The 25047-nt window shown below is 42.1% G+C and overlaps 2 protein-coding genes across 6 annotated transcripts in view; one reads left to right on the top strand and one right to left on the bottom strand.

Moving 5' to 3' along the window:
• Nucleotides 1–9215: 9215 nt before the first annotated feature.
• ANAPC16 (anaphase promoting complex subunit 16) lies at nucleotides 9216–23589 on the bottom strand. 2 transcript variants are annotated; one of them, XM_032783322.2, is made up of 4 exons: nucleotides 23502–23589; nucleotides 20286–20439; nucleotides 11410–11484; nucleotides 9216–10032 (listed from the first exon to the last, which is right to left on the bottom strand). In XM_032783322.2, the coding sequence occupies exons 2-4, from the start codon at nucleotides 20425–20427 to the stop codon at nucleotides 9923–9925; spliced, it is 327 nt and encodes a 108-aa protein (XP_032639213.1). In that variant the 5' UTR covers nucleotides 20428–20439; nucleotides 23502–23589; the 3' UTR covers nucleotides 9216–9922. The 2 variants fall into 2 exon arrangements, with proteins under 2 accessions (XP_032639213.1, XP_074928751.1); XM_075072650.1 differs by lacking the exon at nucleotides 23502–23589 and adding an exon at nucleotides 22647–22758.
• Nucleotides 23332–25047, top strand: part of ASCC1 (activating signal cointegrator 1 complex subunit 1) — a 57002-nt gene continuing 55286 nt past the window's right edge. For 3 of the 4 annotated variants that reach the window (XM_032783313.2, XM_032783319.2, XM_032783318.2), the window contains exon 1: nucleotides 23569–23867. The gene's annotated coding sequence lies outside the window, so the exon portion shown is untranslated. Of the gene's footprint in view, nucleotides 23432–23568; nucleotides 23868–25047 lie in introns of those variants that run through there. The other variant, XM_032783315.2, reaches the window with a different exon arrangement.

Genomic DNA, 25047 nt, shown 5'->3' with positions numbered 1-25047 from the left:
CCAGATACTTAGCACAATTAACAACAAAGGGGAAGGATTGCAAACCAAAATAGGGAAAGAACAGGTTAAAGAATATTTAGATATATTGGATATAGTGAAGTCAGGAGGGCCTAATGAAATGATCCCTAGGGTGCTGAAGTAATCTTGAAACCTTTAGTAGTTATCTTTGAGAATTCATGGAGGACATGTGAGGTCCCAGAGGACTAGAGAAGGGCAAACATAGTACCTTTCTTTAAAAAGGAGAACAAACAGGACCTGGGAAATTATAGACCAGTCAGCCTAACTTGGATACCTGGCAAGATACTGGAACAGATTACAGTATTAAGCAATCAGTGTGTGAGAACCAAGAGGCTAATAGGGTGGGTAAGTAATAGGAAACATGGATTTGTCAAGAATAAATCATGCCAAACCAACCTAATTTCCTCTTTTGACAGGGTTACTGGCCTAGTGGGTGGTGGTGGGGGAACAGTAGACATAATGTATCTTGATTTTAGTAGGCTTTTGACACAGTCACATCACATTCTCACAAATAAAGTAGGGAAAGATGGTCTGGATGAAATTGCTATGAGGTGAGTGCAACACCAGTTGAAGGACCTTACTCAGAGAGTAGTTATTAATGGTTTGCTGACAAACTGGGGGATGTATCTAGTGGGGTCCCACAGGGGCCAGTCCTGGGTCCAATACTAGTCACTATTTTCAATAATGACTTGGATAATGGGGTGGAGAGTCGTCTTACAAAATTTGCAGATGACACAAGTGGAGAAGCATGGCAAGCATTTGGGAAGCCAGAATTTAGAATGATCTTGACAAATTGGACAATTGGTCTGAAATCAAAAAGATGAAATTAAATAAAAACAAGAGCACAATACTTCAGTCAGGAAGGAAACAATGAAATCCCCATCTACAAAATGTGGAATGACTGGCTAGACAGTAGTAGTGCTGAAAAGGATGTGGGTTTAGAGTGGATCACAAACTGAATGACTCAACAATGTGATGCAGTTGCAAAAAAAGGCTAATATCATTCTGGGATGTAGTAACAGGAGTGTTATATATAAAACACAGGAGGTAACTGTCCACTTTACTAAGCACCGGTGAGGCCTCTGCTGGAGCACTGCATAAGTTCTAGATGCCACACTTTAAGAAAGATATGGACAAAATGGAGAGAGTCCAGAGAACAACAAATGACCTATGAGGAAAGGTTTAAAAAAATACTGTTCATGTTTAGTCTTGACAAAAGAAGACTGGGGGGCAGGGGGACCTGATAACAGTCTTCAAATATGTTAATGGCTGTTATAAAGAAGATGATGATCAGTTGTTCTCCATGACCACTGAAGGCAGGATAAGAAGTAATGGGCTTAAGATGCAGCAAGGGAGATTTAGATTAGATATTAGGGGGAAAAATCTAATATAAGGATAGTTAAGCACCGGAATAGACTTCCAAGGGAGCTTGTTGAATTCCCCTCAGAGATTTTTAAGAACAGATGAAACAAATGTCTGCCAGGGATGGTCTAGCTGTACTTGGTCCTGCCTCAGCGCAGAGGACTGGACTAGTTGACCTCTGGAGGTCCCCTTAAGCCGTACATTTTTATGATGGGGCTCCTCGAATTCTTGCATTTGGTCTTGGTGTGTGCCCCAACCTCTGTGTGTGGAATGTCAGGCTTCTCTCCTTTAAAAAACCTTCTTGGGCCAGATTCTTCCATTATTTGTTACACCCAAACAGCTGCGTGTAAACCAGAATTGCTGCCTGGGTGTAACAGAGAAGGATTTGGTCAACTGTATTTTAAGGATTTGGTCAAATGTATTTTAAGGGACAAGGTATAAAAAATTCCAGCAAATACATTGAATGCTAGTTTGTTTTATTGATAGTGCTGTCCTTCCTCAGACAGCTGAAGAATTAATTCCAAACTCACAGTTTGAACTGGATTTTATGTTTTAAAAAATAGGCTGGGGAAGGTTCCCTGATCCTTCTTGTAGTGGTTTAATTAAAAAAGAGGATAATTATTCACAGAGTGGCTGACCACATAAAGCCCTTGTGCATGACCCGGTCATGTTTTGAGAACCAAGACTTCACAAGCCTCTCTATTTGTAGCTTCTCTGTGTTCAGAAATGCACAGACGGTTATTAGTCCCATCTGCCCCTGATCCTGAAGTATTTCAGTTGCTTATTTGGAGGGTGAGGGGGGGAGGTCAAGAGAGATCTAAATGATCTTACTCTGGCCCTATGTAAAGCAGGATCCTGGAGACTAACACACACAATGCTTGAGTGGTGGGGAAGTTTGGGACTCACCAGAGCAGTTTATAGCTGATGAGCATTAAGGTTTCTAACCATCAGATGAGTGAAGTTCTGGAACAGTCTTTCAAGGGGAGCAGTGGGAGGCAAAAAACCTAGTTTCAAGACTTGAGCCTGATAAATGTATGGAAGGGTGGTATGATGAGATTGGTATGTGGCCCATCTGTGACTGCTAGTAGCAAATACCTCCAGCAGCCGACATGGGACACTAGATGGGGAGGGCTGTGAGTTACTACAGTGAATCCTTTCCCAGGTGTTTGGCCGATGAGTCTCACTGACATACTTAGGGTTTAACTCAGGGGTTCCCAAACTTTTTGCTGGCACAACCCCACTTTAATAGAGAGTTTCCTGCCAGGACCCCAGACAACATGGAGGTCACCATTTTGAAGAGCAAAATGGCTTCCTCTGCACAGCGTGACCTCGCAGACACCATACATTTGAGGTAATGCCTCATGGAGGATGCCATTGTGTTCTACAAAATGGCATCATCCTTCACACAGTGTGAGCTCGTAAGTATATTGTGTGTGAAGTCATGCTGTGTGCAGAATGACATTTGGTGTCTTCCATGCATCGGGACCTTGTGCACATCATACATGTGAGGCCATGGTGTGTGGAATAAAATGACATCCTCTATGCATTAGGGGTTGCTGCAAACCATCTGCTGATGGTACAACCCCTTTTGAGGTTGCAACCCACAGTTTGGGAACTGCTGATCTAACTGATTGCCATATTTGGGGTTAGGAAGGAATTTCCCCCATGGGTCAGATTGGCAGATTCACCTTCCTCTGCAGCATGGAGCACAGGTCATGTGCTCATTTGAATTAGTGTAAATGGTGGATTCTCTGTAACTTGAAGTCTTTCAATCAAGATTTGAGGACTTAAGTAACTCAGCCAGAGGTTATGGATCTTTTACTGGTGTAGGTGGGTGAGGTTGTGGGGCCTGAGATGTGCTGGACAGACTAGATGATCACAACGGTCCTTTATGGCCTTAAAGTCTATGAGACCCTGCTGTTATCTCAGCCAGCAGGCAGTGTGTGCAGCAGAAGTTCTTCCTCACAGAGGAATCCTCTGCCTTCCAGAGCTGCTGCAAGTAACGAACAAGTGAGGGGCTTGATTCTGCTCCCATTGAAGTCAACAGAGAAAACTCCCACTGACTTAAATAGAAACATAATTGGGCCTTTAAGCAGCCAGGAGGTTCAGCCCTTGATGGGACTGCAGCTGAGAGGCCGTTTAAAGAGCTGCTGCTGCCACTGCTATCTATCTATACCCCAAACTTTGTTCAGAGGCTGCAGCGCTGGCTTCCATGCTCCCATCAGAGGAGCAAGAATATGCCTTTTACTATGCTTATTGGAGCTGGTCTCTTTTGTTTGTTTGACCCTCCTGTGTTTGGAGTATAAACTAGTGTCGGCAAAGTGAGTGAAATAAAGCAACAAGACTCAGTTATTTTCCTACATGCATAATTTCTGTGCCTGAATCTTTTACTCTGTTGATGCTGAAACAGCAAAGAGAAATATAGCAATCGTTTGTGATTATGGGGAAAAAAAATTTCAGAGTGGAAACTTTTGACCACAAAGGTCAAATCTTGAAGGTGAAGACAGCTGTCTTCTGGAATGTCAGCAATTGGCAAGTTACGTGTTACAAATGTTCAGTGCAGTAAGATCTATGTGACTTAGGAAAGGGGTTAAAAGTATGTTGTTGAAAGTGTGAACAGAGGTGATACTTGCTGCACTGACTTTTCTCCACTTCTCCCCTGGTGACAGGTTGTGGTTCATATAGCTTTTCTGTCATCATGAGGTAACTGTCTACAGTTAATAGTGGAAGTCTTAAGCTATTGCAAAAAAAGAGCCTTGTAATATTGGTCTGACGTAAAAATAATCAGAGATATGGACATCTCTCACGCTATATTCCCCTTGCACATTGCTTAAGTTAGTATTTGCAGAATTGTGCAATCTGTATAGATCCCTCTGTCGATAGTGGCATGACTCTTATCAGTTAACAGGGATTTCATTGAAAGTTGTCTAACCTGTAGTCCAGCACCTTTCTCTGTCTCCTCCCTGGTTCTGTTTCAGTGACTGAGATGAAGTGTATAATGCCCTTCATTAGTAGGGTACTAGATAAGGCCAGTTGCTTACTTCCCTGGAATGTCCTCCTTGTTCTTGCTTAGAGTCCTAAGGAACACATCTTCTCCTGCCCTTTTCAAACCAATTCCCATTGCTAAGGCCCTGGATTGTAGCAACCATCCTTCCAAACAAATGAAAAGGTCTCCCTTTGGAGACCACTAATGCTACTCTTTGATCAGGCTAAAAGGAATAGCCTGAAGTCACTCAGTGTATAGCACAACTTCTTCTTCACCCCAGTGTGTCTTTGGAGTTCTCCCCCCACCTTCCCTGTTTTAGGAGCAAGAATATGGGTTTGCTGGATGAAAGCGCAGAACTCGGTCAGGAGATCTCCTGGGCAGGCCACCCATGAATTAAAGCACTTATTTGTCTATTCATCTATGACTTTTTGTCCCCAGATTCATTTGGGTGGGTTTGTTCCCCTTTTATTAGAGATGAAATCCATCTGGAAAGTATCTGCCTCGCTGAGAAGCAGGCTTATCTGTATTGTCTTGCCTTCCCCCTTCCTTCTGTGTTGGCATTGTTCCTGCTCTAATTTTTGTGCTTTCCTCTCTCCCCATAGGTTCAGTTGTACTCTTCCCTTTCTTATTGTGTATTTCCCCCCCTCTACCACAATCCTCTATTTCACCTCCTTTCCACCCATCTCCTGTTCTTTGTTGCTTCTCTTCCTCACCCTGGTCTTACTCCTTCCATACTGAATGTTCTAAATCCTCATCTACACTACAAATCCAGTCATGTTGGAGGATTAGGATGGTTCTGCTCATTAGCGTAGAGGACTATCTAAGGCATTAGCACACTTCATGGGTATGCTTAGGGCCCATCTCCTTTACACAACAGAACTGTACTTTTACTGTGTTGGGGGAATGACCATACTATAATCAGGTCCCTCCCAGATCTGGTTGTTTTTATCATACAGACAGACTTTCCTTCTCCAAGTATTAAGGGCAAGGCAACATTTATAACATTTCCTATTTCTAGACTGCTGCAGTATTAAATCATGAGGTATATTCATGCAGGGTTGTCAGCAGAGACTAAAGCTGGTACCCTCAGCAATACAAGCACAAGCCCGTGCCACTTGAGCTGAAGGAGTAATATGGTTGGCTGTCTGAAATAAGCTGTCTCTTCTCTTCACGGGGGCCAGCAACCAGGAAAATACTGTGATTATATGCTGTAAATCAGCATAGTGGTCTACTGCCAGCATTTCAGGAATCGTATTAGTTTCAGTGTATTTGCAGATGAAGTGGGGCAGCAAGACAGAGAAAAGTGCAGACATTCCACACTGGCACATATCAGCTTGGTTTGAGCTTTGACTGAGAATATTTGTTAGAATATTGTCTTGAATTTATATAAGAACTTCTCAGACCCTGCATTTTTTCATTCTTCTTTTGGTGTGTGGCTATGGATCTGGGGTTAATCATTTAGTTTTGGTAACTAGGCATTAGGACCTAGGTGAAAGAAGTACAGAAATATTTAGCTTGAGTCAGTACAAAATGTTCTTGTAGCACCCACAGGAAACCCCAAGAACATCCTGAACAAGGACATTTGAGGTTTTTTTCTCCCCCTGCAAACTTTTTATTGCACTTCATAGCCTTTTCCCCACCCCTTCATAATGCTGTGTTCCGCAGTTCACACAAGATGTAAAATAGCACAGAGTGATCACTGTGATATGGGGATTAGTTTCTTGACCAGTTTCCTGATTCAGTATGTATGATGGTCATTTTTTTCAATGATAAATGTGAGAGAACTCCAAGTTTGTATGAGACAGAGGTAAATCAGTCTAAATGAGTTAGTCTGATTAATGAGGAATAGTTAATTATATCCACAGCTGCCACCCCTAAATCCACCTGCATTAATTCCACAAAGGCAAGTGCCCTGTAGAACCATACCCCACAAACAAGGTGACTTGGGGGGTTTAAATCAATAAAGAATAAGCTGCATTTAGAGTAGATAAAATAATAATTTCTATTTCCATATTTTTATTTTCAAGAAGCCTACAGTATTTGCTGTTTTATATAAAGTGTTCATTGGAAGAAAAAACATGTTGTTCCATTTGTAATACAGTACAACGTGAACTTTTCACTTCCTCTCAACAGCACAGAAAGACATGTCTATTTTGGTATTATACACATATATAAACAACCCATGTACAATACAGAGCTTGATTTGTTTCCTTCTTGTCTTGCTGGTTGCAGTAACAAGACTGTCAGCATTGATTTGAATATCACTTGCATATGACTTAAAAAACAAACAAACAAATCTTCTCTTCCTTATAGAAAGAGTGGGGCTGAAGTCTTATGATTATAAGAGGCAACTGAGATTCAGAATTTCTAGGTTTATTTCTAACTTATGCTGAGTTGCTGTGCAACTTTGGGCTAGTCACTTAGGCTAAATTTTTTAAAAGCAACCACAGATTTTGGGTGCCCAACTTGAAATGCCTTGGACCTGCTTTTTAGAAAGGCAATCCCCCCCCCCCGCCCCAGCTCTTACTGAAGTCAATAGGAGCTGCTGATGTTCAACGTATTTGATGATCGGGCACAAGGTGTCTCCAGTTTGCCCACCCACAAAGGAAGCACTGAGTGACCATTTCTGAAAATGTTGGCCATAACTCCTTTGTGCCTCATCTTACTTATCTGTAAAACAGGGATAACAATTACCTTATAGGTTTGTTGTGAGGCTTAATAATGAATGTTTTAAGACCAAATATTAGATATATACCCTCATTTAAGAGCCAACTACCAACTTAAAATTAAATTGCAAACATAACACAAAGCATAACAAACACCTTTTGAAACAGGTAATGTACATGTTGGATAGGTAGTAATTAGATAGAGAAAGGAGCTGGTGCTGGGATCTTGTAGGTTTAGGATTAGGGACTGAATCCAATCAATCAGCATTAGCTTGCAGCCGGAGATTTGATGGCATAATTTAAGACTTCATCTGTCACTTATCAGTGTGCATTTGCTTTTGTTCTGTAATGGAAATGTAGGTAGGTGAACAGGATAATTTTTTATAGTGCTGAATCAAAGTGTAATACAGGGGTCAGCAACCTTTCAGAAGTAGTGTGCCAAGTCTTCACTTATTCACTCTAATTTAAGGTTTCGCATGCCAGTAATACAGCAAGAGACCTTCTAAAAACGTTAAAATGTAAGTCTGTAACAGATAAACTATTGTATGTAAAGTAAATAAGGTTTTTAAAATGTTTAAGAAGCTTCATTTAAAATTAAATTAAAATGCAGAGCGACCTGGGCAGTGTGAGTGCCACTGAAAATCAGCTTGCATGCCATAGGTTGCCTACCCCTGCTGTAATACATACTTCAAAAGCAATAGACTCAGGTTACCATACACTTTTATGTCAGAGTTTTGTACGTTCTGGTGATGTGATGTGCTGAGGAAAAATGGTCCAGTGATTAGTGTGTCAGCTTAGGACTTAGGACACCTGGGTTCAGATCTGTGATCTGCCACAGGCTTCCATGTAGAGCTTAGGCTTAATTTCTCTGTGCCTCAGTTCCCCATTTGTAAAATGGAGATGATACTGTGACAGGATATAAAACTACTCTGCAATATCCTGGACAAACCTTATGCAATTAAGATCATCATTACTGAATTAAGATCAATGCCTTTGGGAACCATCGTATTAAAATGCAGTTGTTTGTGTTATTGGGAGAGATTGTATGTAACTTGGTATGTTAATATTCCTCTGGTTACCAGCCCTTTGAAGCCATCTTCCTGGAGAGGCTCTCATAGATTAGTTTAAACTGGATTCTCTAGGGGCCAACACAGAGAGAAAGGATTTTTGGATAAATAGCCTGGTTTTAAACAAGCTTAGGACATTCTTCCTGATCCAGCAAATGGACAGGACCACTGGTCCACGGAAGACCCTAATCCTTAGGGAAGAGTTGGAAGGACCTAATTTACTATGGCTCATAGGGCTAGGTGCTAGTTCAGTGGTGAGGTTGCTATGAACTTGTGACCCCTTTGTGAGGGGTTTGAAGGACTCACCTGCTGGAGCCCATGTTGAAGGGATCTCTCGTAAGCTTATTGGCACGTATGTAGGTTCTTTTATTGTTTTAATATGTTTACTCTGTAGTGCTTTTATTTTAAGAATAAAATGGGCTTGTATTGGAATTACTGTATGGTAACTTATAACTTGTTGACAATTACTCTATCAGTCTCTGAAGAGAAAGCAAGCTAGCAGGCCTCAAGAGGTGATGGCCAGGGGAGCTAGAAGCTTGAGAGTGGGTGCCCTTCCTGTCCCATAGAGGAGGATACAGGTGCAGTTGCCTTGAACTGTGACCGATATTACTATCCTCCTTTTGAGGGATGTTGTGAGATTCAGATATGATACATTTCCCCCAGAAAAAATGTATCATATGTAAGTACTAAGATATTATATTCATAATCTGCTTGATATGAAATGTATCAGCACATGACATGATGTACATTTTCTGAGTATGCAGAAACTGTAACTGTACTGTGTAGCACGTAACTGAGTAATATTGTATATTACTGTTACACTATATTAGAAATGGATTCCTTGAATAGGAGATGGAATTTTATAACCTAGTAATATTGCTTTGCACTTTTGATATATTTTTGGCACATTTTAAAAGGATGACAAGAGTAAGGCAAGGAAGACTTGGCTTCTTTTGGGCGATTTTATTTTTTTAAAATTGGGCTTAAGTTTGAAGGTGGATTGCCATTATAACTATGGAGCTGCATCTTCTGCTCCATAACATCCCATCTTGTCCATAAAACAATTGATTGTGTTTCCTCATGTCCCCAAGCCTTAGAAAAGTTAAAGAAACAGACTTCAAACTCTTGAAATTTATTGGCCATTGAACAGTTTTGTACATTATGGTAAAGTGAGAGCAGATTTCAGTGTCTTGAGTCACTGCCTCTGCATTAAACTGCAGTTCCCTTCTCATATTCTGTGTACAGTCAAAAAAGAAACATGCCAGCAGAGAGAAAAGACTCAGCAAAAACAAGGAGATCTAAATATAGAAATTGCTTAACATTTTTCTCTTCAGTTGACCCTGCACAGTTTATCACATTCACCTTCAAAAAGAATCTTCTTTCCATTCAGTGCCTTGTGCTTTTTCCCTCCAGGATTTGGACTCAAAGGTATCCAGGTCCTGAATGATTGATATTACCTGGCCAGTTCAGGCACGTACATTCCATTGTGAGTATAAATGATCGGGTTTTTTACAATAACCTTCCCTTCTCCTTTAAACAAACAGGCTATTCGCCAAGCCTTTAAAACTTACTGTATTTCATAAGTTACAGAAACCAGGCCCTGCTGAATTATTACCAAATGTCTACCCTGCAGAAGACTAAAAGGATTTACAGTTCTGTGGTAGTATCCAGTAAGTTGCAATTACAGAGCCACCTGGTGTGGGTTTAAAAAAACATGATACACCTGGGAACACACTGATAAATGGCAGCATATTTAAAAATCAATCCCAAGTGTTGTATATTTGTGTTGTCTTTCAACACCAGTGATCCCAAAGCTTTCAGCCTCAGGATGGAGTGAACCCCAGCAACTGTTCTATTGGCTTGTACCTCCACTCATCTGCTTCCAGTTCTTCCACTAAACCAGCTAGTTTTTCCATCCGAGCAACCTGTTGATCTACAAGAAGTGCAAAGATAAACATTTGGAATAACATTTCACTTAAATCTTTTAATTAGATGTATTATCCTTTGCAGCAGGGATGTCCTTCCCTAATAATCCAGGCACTGGAAAACAGTTTTGCTCCACTGTGTCAGACTAGTCTGAACATTTATCAATTTTTTTTTTATTTTCCCTATAGAAGCAAAGACTTTATCAGATCATACAAGAGAACAGACTTCATTAACCTTCTTCAAGGACTAAAAAAAAATATGTTCAGTGTGAGACAGGAGATGTATCTGCAGCTCCCTGAACACACTAAGGCACTAATGTGGATCAAAGACCACAAGAGGGAAACACAGACTTCTTAGTGTAAGAAGCTGAAAACCAATGTGAGGCTATTTTCTTTAGCATAAATAACTGGAGGCCTTAAATGCAACTCAGTGGTATTTTTTTGTATGTATATAACATAACATTTGAATGTTGCAGCCAATCAATTCCAGAGAATGTCCTAGCCATCAATGGGCAGAACCCTACTGATCTGGGGGAAAACTTAAAGGGGAGAAATGAGAGGACACCTGGAGACCCTGCCATCTGATTAGCACACCCACAGATTCTAGTACCTCTTCTATAGATCAAACACTTACTAGATGGAACCCATTAATGGCCTCCAGCATAACAGTATCCCATCTCATCTCTGATCATTCTCCCAATAGACTTTAACATGTTGACATTGTGAATGACTTATCTCCCACACCAATAATAATGGGGAGTATGGAGGTACACACAAAATCCCTGACATGGGGATGGGGAATAAGGAACATACACACAACCTTTGGCAGGGGGGAGAAATCAGAGGAGTGGTGTTGCAGTGTAAATGCTTCAGCTGGAGCCTGGGACCTCCCCCCTCAGAGGGTCCTGGAGCTTGGGCTCTAGCCCAAGCCTGAATATTTACACCACAATTTTACAGCCCCTCAGCCCAAGCCCTGCAAACCTGACTCAGCTGACGCAGGCAGGGTAGACATGCTTACGGCCAGAAAGTGAGTCTCTATTACAGCCAAGATTAGAATTTGTAAGGTTCCCACTCTCTGCCTACTGTTCAGACCTCACCACTTGAGTAGATACAGTACAGCACAGAGCAATGGAAAATGAGGTTAGAAAGTCTCTGCTCCCACCCCCACGCTGTGTGAATTAAACTCAATATTTGCACCATGTTTGAAAAAGAACCTAACAATAGCCTCACTTAGTGCTAATTCAGGAAGTTAATTTAAATAACCATTCTGCTTTTTGTGGTTCACGACACAATATGTTGTTGACCTTTGCGATATCCTCCTGCAGCTTTCTCAGTAAACTTATACACACGCTCACAAAAAAAACATACAATACTTGAGTGCTTACCATGTTTCACTTGCTTTAATGTAGAGGCAACCTGATAGCTGAAAACGGATTCACAAAGGAATCTTTCGGAGCCATCTGTAAACGAAAGAGAGAGTGATTTAATCTTTCCTAAGTTCTATGACTGAGAAGCTTTCTATAATTTTTATATTCAGAATGTGCTTTTCCTCTGCTCACCTATTTTAGACACTTTGTCCTATTCTGGTAACGTGCAGCACTTTGGTCTCTGGGCCAGGAAGCCGTGGGTTGAAGTCCCACATGAGGGCTTTGACTTATACCCAGTGCTGACACGGAAATGGAGCACAGAGGGGGTGTGCTGCTGCACTGTTTGGTATCATGGTACCCCTTTTGCCTGTTTCTGATGGTTGCTGTCAAGATGGATATGAAAGATGCTATGGCATTTTGATTAAAAAAAAAATCTTGGTCTCTGTGCCAACAGTCTTTTCCTTAATAAAAGAAACTTGAATAATCTACAGCCTGAGAACTATTGCTGAGTTAATAAAAATTATTGCATTTGCCCACACAGTCATGGCTCTTAAGATCTACCTCTTCTTGAGGAAGTCTTTTGAGATATAGTTTGAAAGGTGCTCCATAAAGCTCAAGTTTTCCCTATATTTCTGAAAATATAGCTAAAAATTAGTTGAGTAGCCTTTGTATGACAAATGACAATTTGTCTATCCAAATACAAAATGACATGACATTTCACCCTTAAAATTACATTGGTTTATTGTAAGTGTAACAAAAGTGCTGCGATTTCAATTAAGATTTACGTGTTCTCCAATGCAATTACAGGACCAAGCACTGTGTCTATGCCAGACAGTGTCCTGAAAAATGGTAGGAGAATGATAATTGAAGACACTATAGAAACTCAGCTGTGAATGGCTTTTTGGGAAGTTGTAGGGTGACTGACTTGTGTTCATAATTGTGAATTACTCCTTGGCTGAGGGCAGTGCAGGGCAATATAAAAACAAATGTTTAGCATAAATGGTTTGTGGAAGGCATCTCAATCCACAATCCCTGCCTGAATGAAAAGGGAAGAGGCCGCTGTCTTTCTTTTTAAGCTGATAATTCATACTAACACTACAGTGTGCCACATCTCAGCCAGTCATGTGCACTTTTGTCATATAGAAAGCACAATGAAAGGAGACCCGGCTCTAGAGAGATGTAGTACTTGACACAATCTGTACTTAATACAAACCTTAAAGCAAGCTATGGTCCATCAGCCTATCCGTTACATATAGACCATATTATATTTGCTAAATGCAAATATAGAGTCAATAAATCAGAAAAGAGATACCTACATTGGAGGAAAAAAAACTGGGCCTGATCCTGCAAAGTACAGAGCCCCACTGCTGTCAACTAGAGTTTAGCGTACACAACAACTCATAAGTGTCTTAAACTCTTTAGTACCATCATATCTCAAGCCTTGACTGTGCATTATTACCTAATATAAAAGGTCTTCTCAGGGAAAACAATAGTTATTGTCTTATTTATACGTAAGCCTTGCTCTATCAGCATCATGGTTTATTCTTACATTAACTGATTCTGCACCTGTAGGCAGGGCTTCCCATTTCCACCATTTTAAAATGTTTTATTCAGCACCTGAAAGGGCTATAATACATAGCCACTTCCTTAAGGATGATAAAATCTAATTATCTTGAAGTTCTGAGGTAGAAAAGAGTACATCTGATGCCACAGACAGATTACTGAATATATGGAACAATAGATAACCTTATAGTGGATTACAATTTCATGGTTAAGTGATACTTCCAGCATTTTTTATTCTATACGCAAGCCATTTAAAATAATTCCATTTTGTGCGTGCAAAATGTCATTCTAAAAAGCTAAGGGCAAAGAGTTACAATTCTGTGGATCACTCCAGCTCTCTATCAGCACAAAGGAGAGAAGCTCTTATACAGACTGAGCGCTAATACGTGTGGCTATTAGGATAAATAATAGTTAAGACACATCTATTCTTTGCTAAATGAACTTTAAAGTCAAAGGACAGAGTCCTCCAAAGAAAAGACATCTTTCTTCTGCCAGACTATGTTCTTGTGTATCAACTAAGATGGCCAAGCATTAAAATATATCAATTTATTAATGTCCTTCACTATCTTGTCATGTCTTATTGCATGTAACGTAGTACTTCAGTACCAGTTTTAAAAATGAGCTGCTAACTAAATCAGACAAGTTAAGTACAGATTTCCATGCTGAAATATCCCTACTAGCCAGGCATTCAGCTCAGAAGTCAGCTTTCACTGACCTTTTGCAATTATTCCTCCTTCCCCTCAAGCCTACTTGGTACTTCATGGTTCACTGAAAAAATCCCAGAATGTGACACCACAAATAGCAGAAACCTTATTGCAATCTATAATACTTGTATTATCACAGAACTGTCTGTACTGAGTGTTCCTAAGTCCAGATTCTCGAGGACACGAACAGGCTGGAACTTTCCATATCACATTTAGCAAACTCTTTACAGTAAACTAATGTTGAATCTGATTCCTCTTAAAAAGGGTGGAGATGCTCCAAACAGGAAGTGACCTATAAATTACCAGATGGAAAAGCCAGGTTGAACTTAGTCCTCAACCTAATAAGTATGTAATAATTCTAGAAGAGTCTCTTCTGACAATGGGAGCTAATAATAAAGACATTAGGAAAAAGCATGTTACCCCGGTTCTTAAATGTTGATGAGGGATTGTTTACATCATCAGACACAGTCTACAGTTAATTTTAACTGTTATTTAGTTGTGTGAACATGACAGGAGATACTTTCAAAGGCATCATACCTATCAAATACATAATTCTGGGTGTGATCTTCATTTTATTCCTTTCAGTTCATCCCACAAGGAGAAGAGTCAGAAGCTGCCATATGCAGATTTCTAGTAAAATCTCTAATAAAGCTCAATAACAGTCTTCAATTTTGCATGTCACTTAATAGTCAGAAATCCTATTTTCCCCCTTCTCATTTCATGCAAAACTCCTTTTCCCATGGCCTGAAAAGTCCACTTGCCCCAGGACAGCAGAAAGCCAGATGTCTTATCTGCAGATGACCCAAGTGCCTCTGCCACTGGATGAAGCTTTGTCAAGCTGCAGCACAATGAAAACCAAGTCTTTTTGGCCTCAGTGCAGCTATTCAGAACCCAGTGGATGGCAGTAAAACAGATTGACACTTCATTTTCACTCTGCTGTTGCCTGAGAAACTGGGCAACAGCAGAGACAGGCGATAGATCAACACAGTAAGAACTAAAAACCAACCTCGAGGTGGCATAGAGCAGTGTTTCTCAACCTTTTTGATACCAGGGACTGGCTTACTGTCTTCCTAAACCATGTCAGGTAGCTCTCAGGGACTGGCGCTAGTCCACGGACCGGTCATTGAGAACACTGGCATACAGCAGTGTAGCTCCCCACTGCAGCAGCCAGGAGGTTGGGGAAGAATAGGCTGGTAAAGGTCCATCCACCTCCATAGCATCCAGGTCACTCAGGTGAAACAGAAATAAAATGCTCCTCCCTTCCAGCAACCAGAGGTGGAGGGGGGAAAGGAAAGGGCCAGTTTATTAGACACCTACAAGCTACTGGATGATACTAAAGATTTAACCAAAGTGCAGGGGCAGCACCATTGTAGAAGTCCCAGGATCCTCCACTATCTGAGCAGCAACAGTGGAGAGAAGTTGGCTTCTTACCTGGGCCTTGCCCCTAGACAGTAGGGTCCCTCATCTTTCATATCAGTCTTTGGCTAATGGTTTAATCCTGTTTACTAGGTATCTGATAAAAACTTTTCTAGCTGTGTGTGTGATTGGATAGAAGTGAGTGGACATAAGTGGAGCAGGCCGGAAAGACTGATTGAATAAGCATAATGAGAGAAGACCAACAATATAGGGGAAGAGAGAGAAAACACAATATGGTGAAAGGAGACCAAAATGAAGAAATGGACACTGAAGATAACACAAGGATCCATGATAGGTACAGTGGAGTGAAACCAGGAAAGAGAAGGAAGTCTAACAAAACTATAGGAAATGTGCTAAGTGTATTAATAAAAAGATGAATACACTATCTTTTAAATTGCAGGGTTAGTGGTAGTACAGTATCCAGGGCCGGCCTTAGTGAAAATGGCACCCTGGGCAAATTTGCATTTTGGTGCCCCCAGCTCCCATGGGATCCCCAGGCTCTCCTCCCTCCCTTCACCCCAAAGGCCTGCTTCCCCCTCCTGTACCCCTAATCCCTGCATCCCCCTCCTGCACCCATGTGGGGAAACTGATCTGGATGGATGAAGCAGCTGGCATTGCTGCTCCTCTCCCCCGCACACCCCAAGGAGGCTGTGAGGGAGGGAGTGAAGAGCAACATTAGGGCTCCCTGCATCTAGGCCTTTTTCCCCAGCTGGTCTGCGTAAGGACAGGGCACGAGAGCAGCAGCTCCTGATTCCTCACAGAGCAGCCCAGGTGAGGAAAGTGACCTGGTTGCAGGGAGGGAGGGGGACTATATGAGGATCTAGTATCAGGACCAGCTGTGTCCCCAAAAGACCAGGCCAACCCTCCAAATCAGATCAGACCCACATCCCTCCCCAGACCAAACTGAACCAGACCCACATCCCTCCCCAGACTGAACCCCCTGAAGTGAACCAGACTCAAATCCCTCCTGAGACTGAACCACCCCAAAGGCTAGCCCTGACAGTATCTTTCACTCTGCTCAACAGAAGATGAGTGGCGTTTTTAAGCCTTGCCAACTGTCATTATGGGAATTTTGCCTGAATAAAGGCTGAACAACAGGGCCCAAGGAAAGTGAATTTTCAGTACACTGAATAGACACCAAACATAGGCTCATGCATATGCAATCCTTAGACTTCACCTGATTTATCTGATATGGCAGAATGTGATTATTCTGCATTACATTTTTAATCATTTGTACAGAGCCTATCACTTAAGCAACTAGGCTGTACTTACAGAAATGCTACAAAACCATAAACATTACATCATTCCTTTTTCAATTGATTTTTAGCAAATATTAAACTGGAAGCAAGCTAAGTAGAAGTTAGGTAATCTTCTGGCAATCCCTGGCTTACTCAGAGTTTAAATAATCAAATATATTAACTTCCCTCCATACCTTGTAATTTCCACAAGAATCATCATAACCCCATGCAGGTTAAAATTACTCATGTATCTTAAAGCATCTTAGAAATAAGGCATTCTGCAATACATTGTCAATAACATATGACAAAAAACATTATTTAAATCTCCTCTTGATAGTACTACCGGTAAGTCCAAAATCTCTTAAAGAATCCAAGGGTACGTTATTTTAAAAAATTCTAAAACTACCTGAAAAAGAGGTACAATTGGGTAACGTTTATGAATATTTTAACTGCTTTCTTTGAAAAAAGGCCACCACAATATGCAGCCAGCACATTAACAACTGTATCCATTTGAAGAAAGAACATGTGGGATGTTATCTAAGAAATTAAAAGCCTAAATTAAATGAAGCATCCTGTAATGAGGATAGCATTAAACTGCTGCTGCCACTCAAAATAGATTAGTCACCATGTTATCAGGAACAGATCGACCAAAAGCTATATCAAATAAATGTATCTTGCCTCACATCCTAAAAGGCTCCTAAACTAAACAAGAGGAGAAAATTTCAAAGGTTGGGGCATTTTAAGTATGAGAATCTTGGCACCAGTCCTGGAAAATCCCATCCCAGGATCCAGTTCTATTTAAAAGGGGATGAATCAGAGGCTGATCTACTGTTCACCATTATCAGAATACCATTGTCATACTGGCTCATCTTCCAAGCGTCCTTTGCAATTAAAATGCCCTCTACTGTATTAGTGATGTGCTCAAATAAAAGGATATTAATGTTCATTATGTTTTATTTTAATACATATGCATCCCACCATATCTTTCAAATGAAACACTGCTATTACCAGCTTACCTGGGCCCTTTAAGCCTACATACCGAAAATTCTATTCTGCCAGCTAGACCTTCTGAAGCAGAGTCACCCATCAAGTCAGTAAGCTGAAGTATTTCATAATTTTCAATTTATTTTGAGGGCTCATTAAGTTCTGTGAACAAGTCTTTAGTCAGAATTATTTCAAGTCTGGCGTACAGACTAATGTCTAAAAACCTTAATTAGTGATATGGCATAATATGTAATTACTACAGCGCTATCAGTACCCAACACATCAACTAACCTAAGTAATATTAGGTGATAAATTTAAATTATCTAGTGTCTTTCATTCACAATTATACATACAACACCACTGAAACACAATCACTTCCAAGCTAGAAAGGACTGTAACTGACACACAGCTCACTGCACAACAGCAAAGGGAGGGGAAATTCTGGCCATGAAATTGAGGCAAACATCGGGGCTTACACAGTCGTGGCCCTATTCTTACATTGTGTGCAATAAGAGCAGACAGATCTCAAAGACCCGCCTCTCCCTCAAGTAAACTGCGAGGAATCTGTTTATTTACCACAGAGAAACAAAAGCCAGAGTTGACCCTGTTTGGATTAACCGGTAGTTCCAGAGTTTAAGTGATGCTGATGCTTAGATCACCCAAGCCACTGTTCCTTCAAACTACACTGAAAAAGCAGATCACATCAGCACCATAACTGACAATATTAGTGCTGCTGTTCAAATATAGGGCATTGACTTAAATGGGAGCAGCAGGAGACCCATGTATTCTAATGAACATAACACACTGTACTATACCAAAACCCCAGCGTTACAGAACTAAAAACTATGAGTTTCAATCACAGGCATGTTGTGTTTCCCACCCATAATCAACTGAAGGACGCTTTTGCCTGACCTTGCACTCCTGCAGCTAAAAAGTAAGGGGAAAAAGGCAGAAGGCAAATAGAAAAAACAACAGGGCAAGTGGAGGGCTGGACAATTGAGTAGTTTTATGTATTAAAACAATGAACATTAACCTCCTTTCATCTGAGCACATCACAACTTATTTATCATTGTCAAATATTGTAAAATATTCCAGCAAGAATACTCTGATATAGGAGGTGGCCTATCTTTTGGATTGCATCATGGTGCCATCTGTTAGCAAGTCTACTTAAATATCTTCATCACTGTTGAGGAAGGTGAATTAATTGAAAGTTGAGCATCCTGGTTGGCTTGAATCTTTAAAATAAACATTGTATGTATATATTTATTTGTATACTAGGCCATTAATTTATATCGCAGCTTACAAAGGACATTAAACAGGTTAAAAGACAGAGTCCCTGCCCCAAAGAGCTTACAATCTAAACTGACTAGACAAACAGAGAAATTAACTCTTAAGGGAGTGGGGAGGGAAAGGAAGATTCATAGTCATTGAACTGCCTCACCCAACACAAAGGGAACAGATTCTTAGCCATTAAGCTGCTTAAAGCATGGACCTGTGGCCTACTTAGCATAGGTGCATTTACAAATGACTTTTTTTCTTTTATAGTTGCTATATGTTTATTTCTACTTAATTTCATTTTTCTTTTCTTTTGTAACTGTTCAGTCTTGAATAATGTTCACATTTAAATGTGAACATAATATTGCTAAAAAGGTAATAGTAATTATTCATTTTTTTAGAACTTTAATTGTGTTTTGCATTTTTCTGAGTTAAAATAACTCAAGTAAGTAACTTTTTTGTAATTAGGCATGTGTATTTATTTAAGGCTAGGCCTATAGGAAAGCATAAAATCTTACTCTTTTTTGTTATTGCTCTAATAAATTAGTGCCTTAAAATATCTGACCAGTTAACTGACCAGTTATTTTTGAACCAGTCAAATGCCCAACACTAGGAAAATGGAAGCATATATCATAAGAGCACACGCTCATATTTAACTGGAGATTAGATGATTAGATCTAAATTATTATTAGATTTTAGACAAACGCAATTGCATTTCAGATACTCAAATGAAACATGTAAGGCCAAGTTCATCCCTGCCGTAATTCCACTGACTTCAGTAACAGCAGGGATGAATTTGTCCATTATTCAGCAATCTGAAAACAGTCCCATAGGCCGGATCCATCTTTGTACTACAGCCCCGTTGCATAAGGTAAGCTGATGCAAAATGGTCATATGGCATGCATTTGCCCCACTATCACAGAGGGCCTATATGCCACCTCTGTGCATGGCTCTGCCAGCTTTGTGCCACCTCTGCAAGTCCTCTTTCCCCTGCATGGGCACAGGGCCTGGGAAGGCACAGGATGGTGGAAGCAACCTTCACAACTGCATGGCCCACTGGAGTAGGGGTACAAGTTAGCCCTCAGTGCTACTCTACTCTATGCTGCAGCCAAAATAGGCCATCTTGGTCCCTGAGTATTGGAGCCACAAGCTGCCTTGCCTTCTGTTTCTGCGCTGGCACAGCCATGAATCTGATCCTATGAACTTAAATAGAAGAAGATTTGCGAAAGAATAATATAACCCGATCAGTCATCTCTATAGTAATTTTCAGTTATGACACCAAAGTAGCAGCTAGCAATAAGAAGCTGACACAGTCATGCTCTCACTTTGTCAGATGCAGTCTTTCCTGTCCCAACTGCTGCCATGCTTTCTGTGAAGTCTGAGATTTTTGTTTTACGGGTCTAAAAATCAGACTGTTTGGATAATTTTTTTGAACATATGAAGGAAGAACAATCCTATGCCATTTTAAAGTTTGAGATAAATAGGGGTAGATAAATTATCATAATTTTAGGAATGAAGGAAAGAACATGGTGGCAGGGATATACTGAAAGCAGAGATAGACCTAGTAACCGCCTACCCAGATCTCCTTCCCCTTACAATTAAATCCTTTGGCTGCTTTGTGCCTAAAATGACATTAAGGGTCCCAACTTTTTATGTATTCTGTAAACTGTATCAACAATAGTTTATTGACAGCAAAATGTGAAACAGCACTCACCTTCTAACATTTCTCCAGCTCCTTTGGGGTATGTAAAGAGGGCTTTCCGTGGTGGGGCAAGTTCCGAGACACTGAACCCAGATCCAGTTACAGAGCTTCCACTGACTCCACCAGCTGAAGAGGATGAAGAGGAGGCTGCCATTTGTCCCTTAACCTAAAGGCAACAGAGGAAATGTTACCTTTTCCTTCTCTAACTAATTTTTGATAACTCAGCACATCCTTTTGCCTTCAGAGACCTGGGTTCAAACCGACTCACATTCATCAGTGAAAATTTGTTTGGTGATTCCTATCTTAGTCTTCCACATCTCAAGTCCACCACAATACTTGGCATCATTAGTTGTCTGATTGCAGGGCGTTATAGATCACAAGTAAGGTCCACAGGAAGAAAGTTCAGTGGCTAAGGTTCTAGACCATGGCATTATAAAACAAGTAACTGCATGGCTGAGAACTACTGGCCTTTATTAGCTATATTTTTGCTGAAAAAAAGTAAGTATTATTTTCTAATTGGAGCTCTGCACCCTAGGAAGAACTGATATTTGAGAGCCGCATCGTGGCTATGTTCAAACTACAGCAGATTTCTTACGAGTCCTGTGGCACCTTAAAGACTAACAGATGTATTGGAGCATAAGCTTTCGTGGGTGAATAGCCACTTTGTCGGACGCATGCATTAACCCACGAAAGCTTATGCTCCAATACATCTGTTAGTCTTCAAGGTGCCACAGGACTCGTTGCTTTTTACAGATCCAGACTAACACGGCTACCCCTCTGATACCAGATTTCTTACATATATTTTAGTACAAAATGCAGTTCAAAATTTTACCACTTGGTGGCACACAAATAAAAAAAATAATGCTAAAATGCCTTGGCAAAATGGAAACATCAGTAGCAACAGAGTATGCATAACTAATTCAGTACAGAACATTAAACTTCATTCACCTTCTGCAGATACTTTTTTCCACCACCCACAAACATGAAGAGAAAGTCTCACTCCCCAGTTGTGCAAAAAACTCACAAAACATTCTAGAGAGCCACCAGTCTGCACCCTCCTCACATCACTCTGTGTGAAGAAATGCTATGGTCTTTAAAAGGGTCTTGTGCTCCTAAATGTGCTTTTTGTGTTTTATCTTTTTGTTTTTAAATTGCATTTGACAATAATAATGGTTGGGAATCCTTCTAGCCATTTAGCAGTCTGCCATCTGATCACTTTAACTCCTCACATGTACACCTCCCACCCTGCCTTTAACACTCACCTTCCTTATTCTTTCAGCATAACAGCACGGCTTAAATATATTTTGATAGGGCATTTAACCTTTATCCCTTTCCATTTAGACACGGAAGTGTTTTTTGTTTTTATTACCCACTATAACTTTTCATCCATCCTTTACATTTTCCTTTAGTGATGTCTACGCTATGGGAACTATAGAAGCACAGCTACAGAACCCAAGATGAACACTGTTGGGTTATAACTGTGTTCTCTCTCTTCCCCTAAGGCTACTGACTCCTTGCTTGTCTGGCCCATTAGCCTTATAGGACCTATACCATCCTCCTCCCTTCACTCACTTCCTTATTCATTACCAATTTAGAACTTCCCTCTTGAAACCCAGGAAAGCTGGATGTCAAGCTCAAAGTGGGAGCAATTATTTATCCACTCTGCATACCAATTTAAAATTACATTTCAGCTCAGCTTTTTCGGAATAGATGCTGATTCATCAGCAGTTCCATGTTTTTAACACAAAGCTGGCTGCAAAGAGAAACTGTTCATGGTTGCATGGATCTAAGTCCAGGTCCTCAAAGGTATTTAGGCCATTTAGAAAGTTAGAAGAGTAAATACTTTGAGGATCTGGGTCCTAATCATATGTCACAAAGCTTCTGAGCTTGAGGAGAAAGAAATTGATGAGGGTTAGTGAGTTTCCTTCTGAGTCTATCTACACCTGGAAAGGGAAACTAACTAGGATCCTACAAACCTAGCCACTCCTAATTTATAGTAGCAGGCTCTATATTTAAACTTTGATGCAGGAGAAAAACAAAGGTGCATACGAATGGGGGAAGGAGAATGTGGAAAAGTACAAAAAAGGAAGAGAGCAAAGAGCAGATAAGAGGGAGAGGCACAAAACAGGAGGAAGAAAATAAATATGAGAGAAAAACAGAGAAGAGATGACAGGGGGTAAAGAAACAGAAGCAGCAACCGTGGTGCTAATTTTGAGGCAAATACCCTCCTTCAAGGTGAGAGAAAATACAGGTAACATTACTGTCTAAAATGTTACACCTATATTGTACTATATTTAATGTTTGCATAAACTCCTCTTGACATCAGTGGGAGCTTGACAGAGGACTGAGAGTGGCACTGCCCCTAACTCATACCTCATTCACAGCTCCTCTTCCTAGAATGAGTCAGGCATCCCTAGGGCAGAGGCATCCCTCACTGCACATTAACGGATTTCTAGTGGGAAGATTATGGTGATGTCAGTGAATTAGTGGAAGAGGGAAGGTCAATAGGAAAGCAGGAAACCACCCAGGAAATGAAGGCAACGTGTGTAGGGATTGCCAGAGACCTTGGTCAAGGTGGACATTTGGCAGCGCCCAGGCAGTGCTTGGTGTCTCTTTTCCCTCCACATCATGGCTGACTGGATAGTTCTCATTTTCTTTCAGCCCAGGTGTCTGTATATCCTTCATCCGCAAGCATTTCTGTGGGTCATCTGCCCCCGCGCAACCACTGCTGGGTCGAAGCGTCCCCCCTGCCTCGCTCAACCCGGCGGGGCTGGACTGAGAGCCCCAAGGAACCGGGGGCGGCGGTACTGGGGCTGGGCCTAGCGTAGCTCTCCCCGCGGCAGCCGTGGAACGGGCTGGTTGACAGGGCGCCTGCCCCGTGCGCGGCGAAACAAGGGGGGAGGTGGCGCTCCCCCTGGGCCCCCAACGCCCCTGGTGGTAGAGCGGGCGCGTGCTGGGGGGGGGGGGGATCCCAGGCGAGCGGACCCCGCCCATGCCGGAAGAATATCGGCAGCAGCAGTTTCTAAATGGCCAATGCGCATGCGCAGGGTCAGCTACACCAACAGCGCATGCGCTAAGCAGCAGCTAGCAACTGTGGGGTGGGGTAGCGCTCTCCCTCTAAAACTGCCACCTACCCGTCCTTACCCGACGGCGCCCGGGTGAGTGAGGTGTCTAAAACCGGTCCCAGGTCGCCCTCTCGCTCCAGCCGCCCTTACCCCGTAGCCTCACCTGGTGCCTGGACGGGTTGGCGTGATGAAGGCTGCCGGAGTGCGCGCGCGCGCCCTACATACTGGTCGGGCGCGAGCACGCACGGCCCGGCCCCGCCCCGCCCCGTCCCGTCCCCTGCAACGCTGCGGGTTTTGTCGCGGAGCCACCGAAGGTGCGGGCGGGGCCTGTGTCCTAGAGCAGTTGGGGGGGGGGGCGGTAGGAGGAGGCCGCCCCGCAGCGCCTGGGGGTAGGTGGGCGGGGTGCCTGTCTCCGTTAAGTGCCGGTCAGTCGCCCATGCGCCCCACGCGCAGGGCCGCTGCACCTGTCCCGGGGCTTGCGGAGCCGTCACCCTAGGCCCTGCCCCACTCTCAGCCCCTGCCGACGTAGGTGAGTGTGTGCGTGTAGCGGCTGCAGTGCCGCCAGCAGGCAGGCCCGGAGCCCCACGGCAACACGTGGGAGGGGCGCTTCGCTTCCCCGCTTCTCTTTGCAAAACCAACAGACGCCAAGCTCCTACTAGGGCCCCGCGTAGCGGCGTGCGGGAGAAGGCTGCGGCTCCCTGCGTTTGTCAGTGTGTGCGGGACTAAGGCCTCGGGGGGGTGTGTGTGTCATTGTAGGATTTAGGCAAGTGTCTCCCAGGCAGCAAAACACGTCCTGGGGGTACCTAGCCATGCACTACTGTGGCGTTGCATCCGTCATCCACACGCAGGATCTTGCGGGAGCCGGGCCTTATTCTATAACCTTGTTACTGTGCCCACAACCCACTGTTTCTTCTCCGCTATCTCCCCGCTACCGCATTGTGTTGCCACTGCTTCTTTGTAGCATATAATCTGGGCCTTAGTCCTGCATCAGGTTTTGTGAGCACAGATTCCTGTGTTAATGCAATTTTGTCAGTCTTGAATATTCAAAAATCACAACTCAGAAATAACAATATTGGCTTTAAAATCATGAGACTCTAAAAAAAACAACACACCCATCAAAGTAAAAAAGCTTTGTTCTTTTTTTGTCTTCTGTTTTTTGGTCTTATAGGTGCCCTTGCATAGCATTTTCAAGCTTTTTAGCTTACAACCACAAGAACTAGGGAGGAACTTACTTTTTTTTATTTAGATAAAAACTGAGATTATTACATAATTACCTCTAGAACCTGGAGCTTTAAGGAAAGCGTTCTAGGTTGTGAGACTGGCGACAATATTTGTGGACCTAGATTAGATTAAACAGATTTTTTTTTTTTTTTTTTAAACAGGCAAGCTTTTCCCCTTCATAGTTTCATCATGTAGAGTTAAGGTTTCTGATAAAGGAGAAACTCTCAGTTATGAAGGTTAATAGGAGGAGGGAATGAACATTAATCCTTAAAATTCCATCTTTGCCTATACCGGGGTGGGCAAACTTTTTGGCCTGAGGGCCGCATCGGGTTTTGTAAATTGTATAGAGTGCTGGTTAGGGGAGGGGGTTGTGGCCCAGCCCCCATCTCTCTGCCACCCCCTGGGACTTCTGCCCCATGCACACACCCCTGTCCCCTGACTGCTGCTGGACCCCTGCCACCCTGTCCAACCCCTCCTCCCATTCCTGA

This window comes from Chelonoidis abingdonii, chromosome 15, assembly GCF_003597395.2.
Source record: "Chelonoidis abingdonii isolate Lonesome George chromosome 15, CheloAbing_2.0, whole genome shotgun sequence".
Classification (NCBI taxonomy): Eukaryota; Metazoa; Chordata; order Testudines; family Testudinidae; genus Chelonoidis; species Chelonoidis abingdonii.
Note: the sequence above shows the minus strand (reverse complement) of the source record. Positions and strands in the feature narration are given on the sequence as shown.

Coding starts and splice junctions, on each gene's coding strand:
- ANAPC16 (XM_032783322.2), bottom strand. CDS start 20,427: ATGGCAGCCTCCTCTTCATCCTCTTCAGCTGGTGGAGTCAGTGGAAGC. Junction 11,485..20,285: donor AGCTGGAGAAATGTTAGAAG/GTGAGTGCTGTT, acceptor TTTCGTTTACAG/ATGGCTCCGAAAGATTCCTT. Junction 10,033..11,409: donor ATTAAAGCAAGTGAAACATG/GTAAGCACTCAA, acceptor CACTTCTTGTAG/ATCAACAGGTTGCTCGGATG.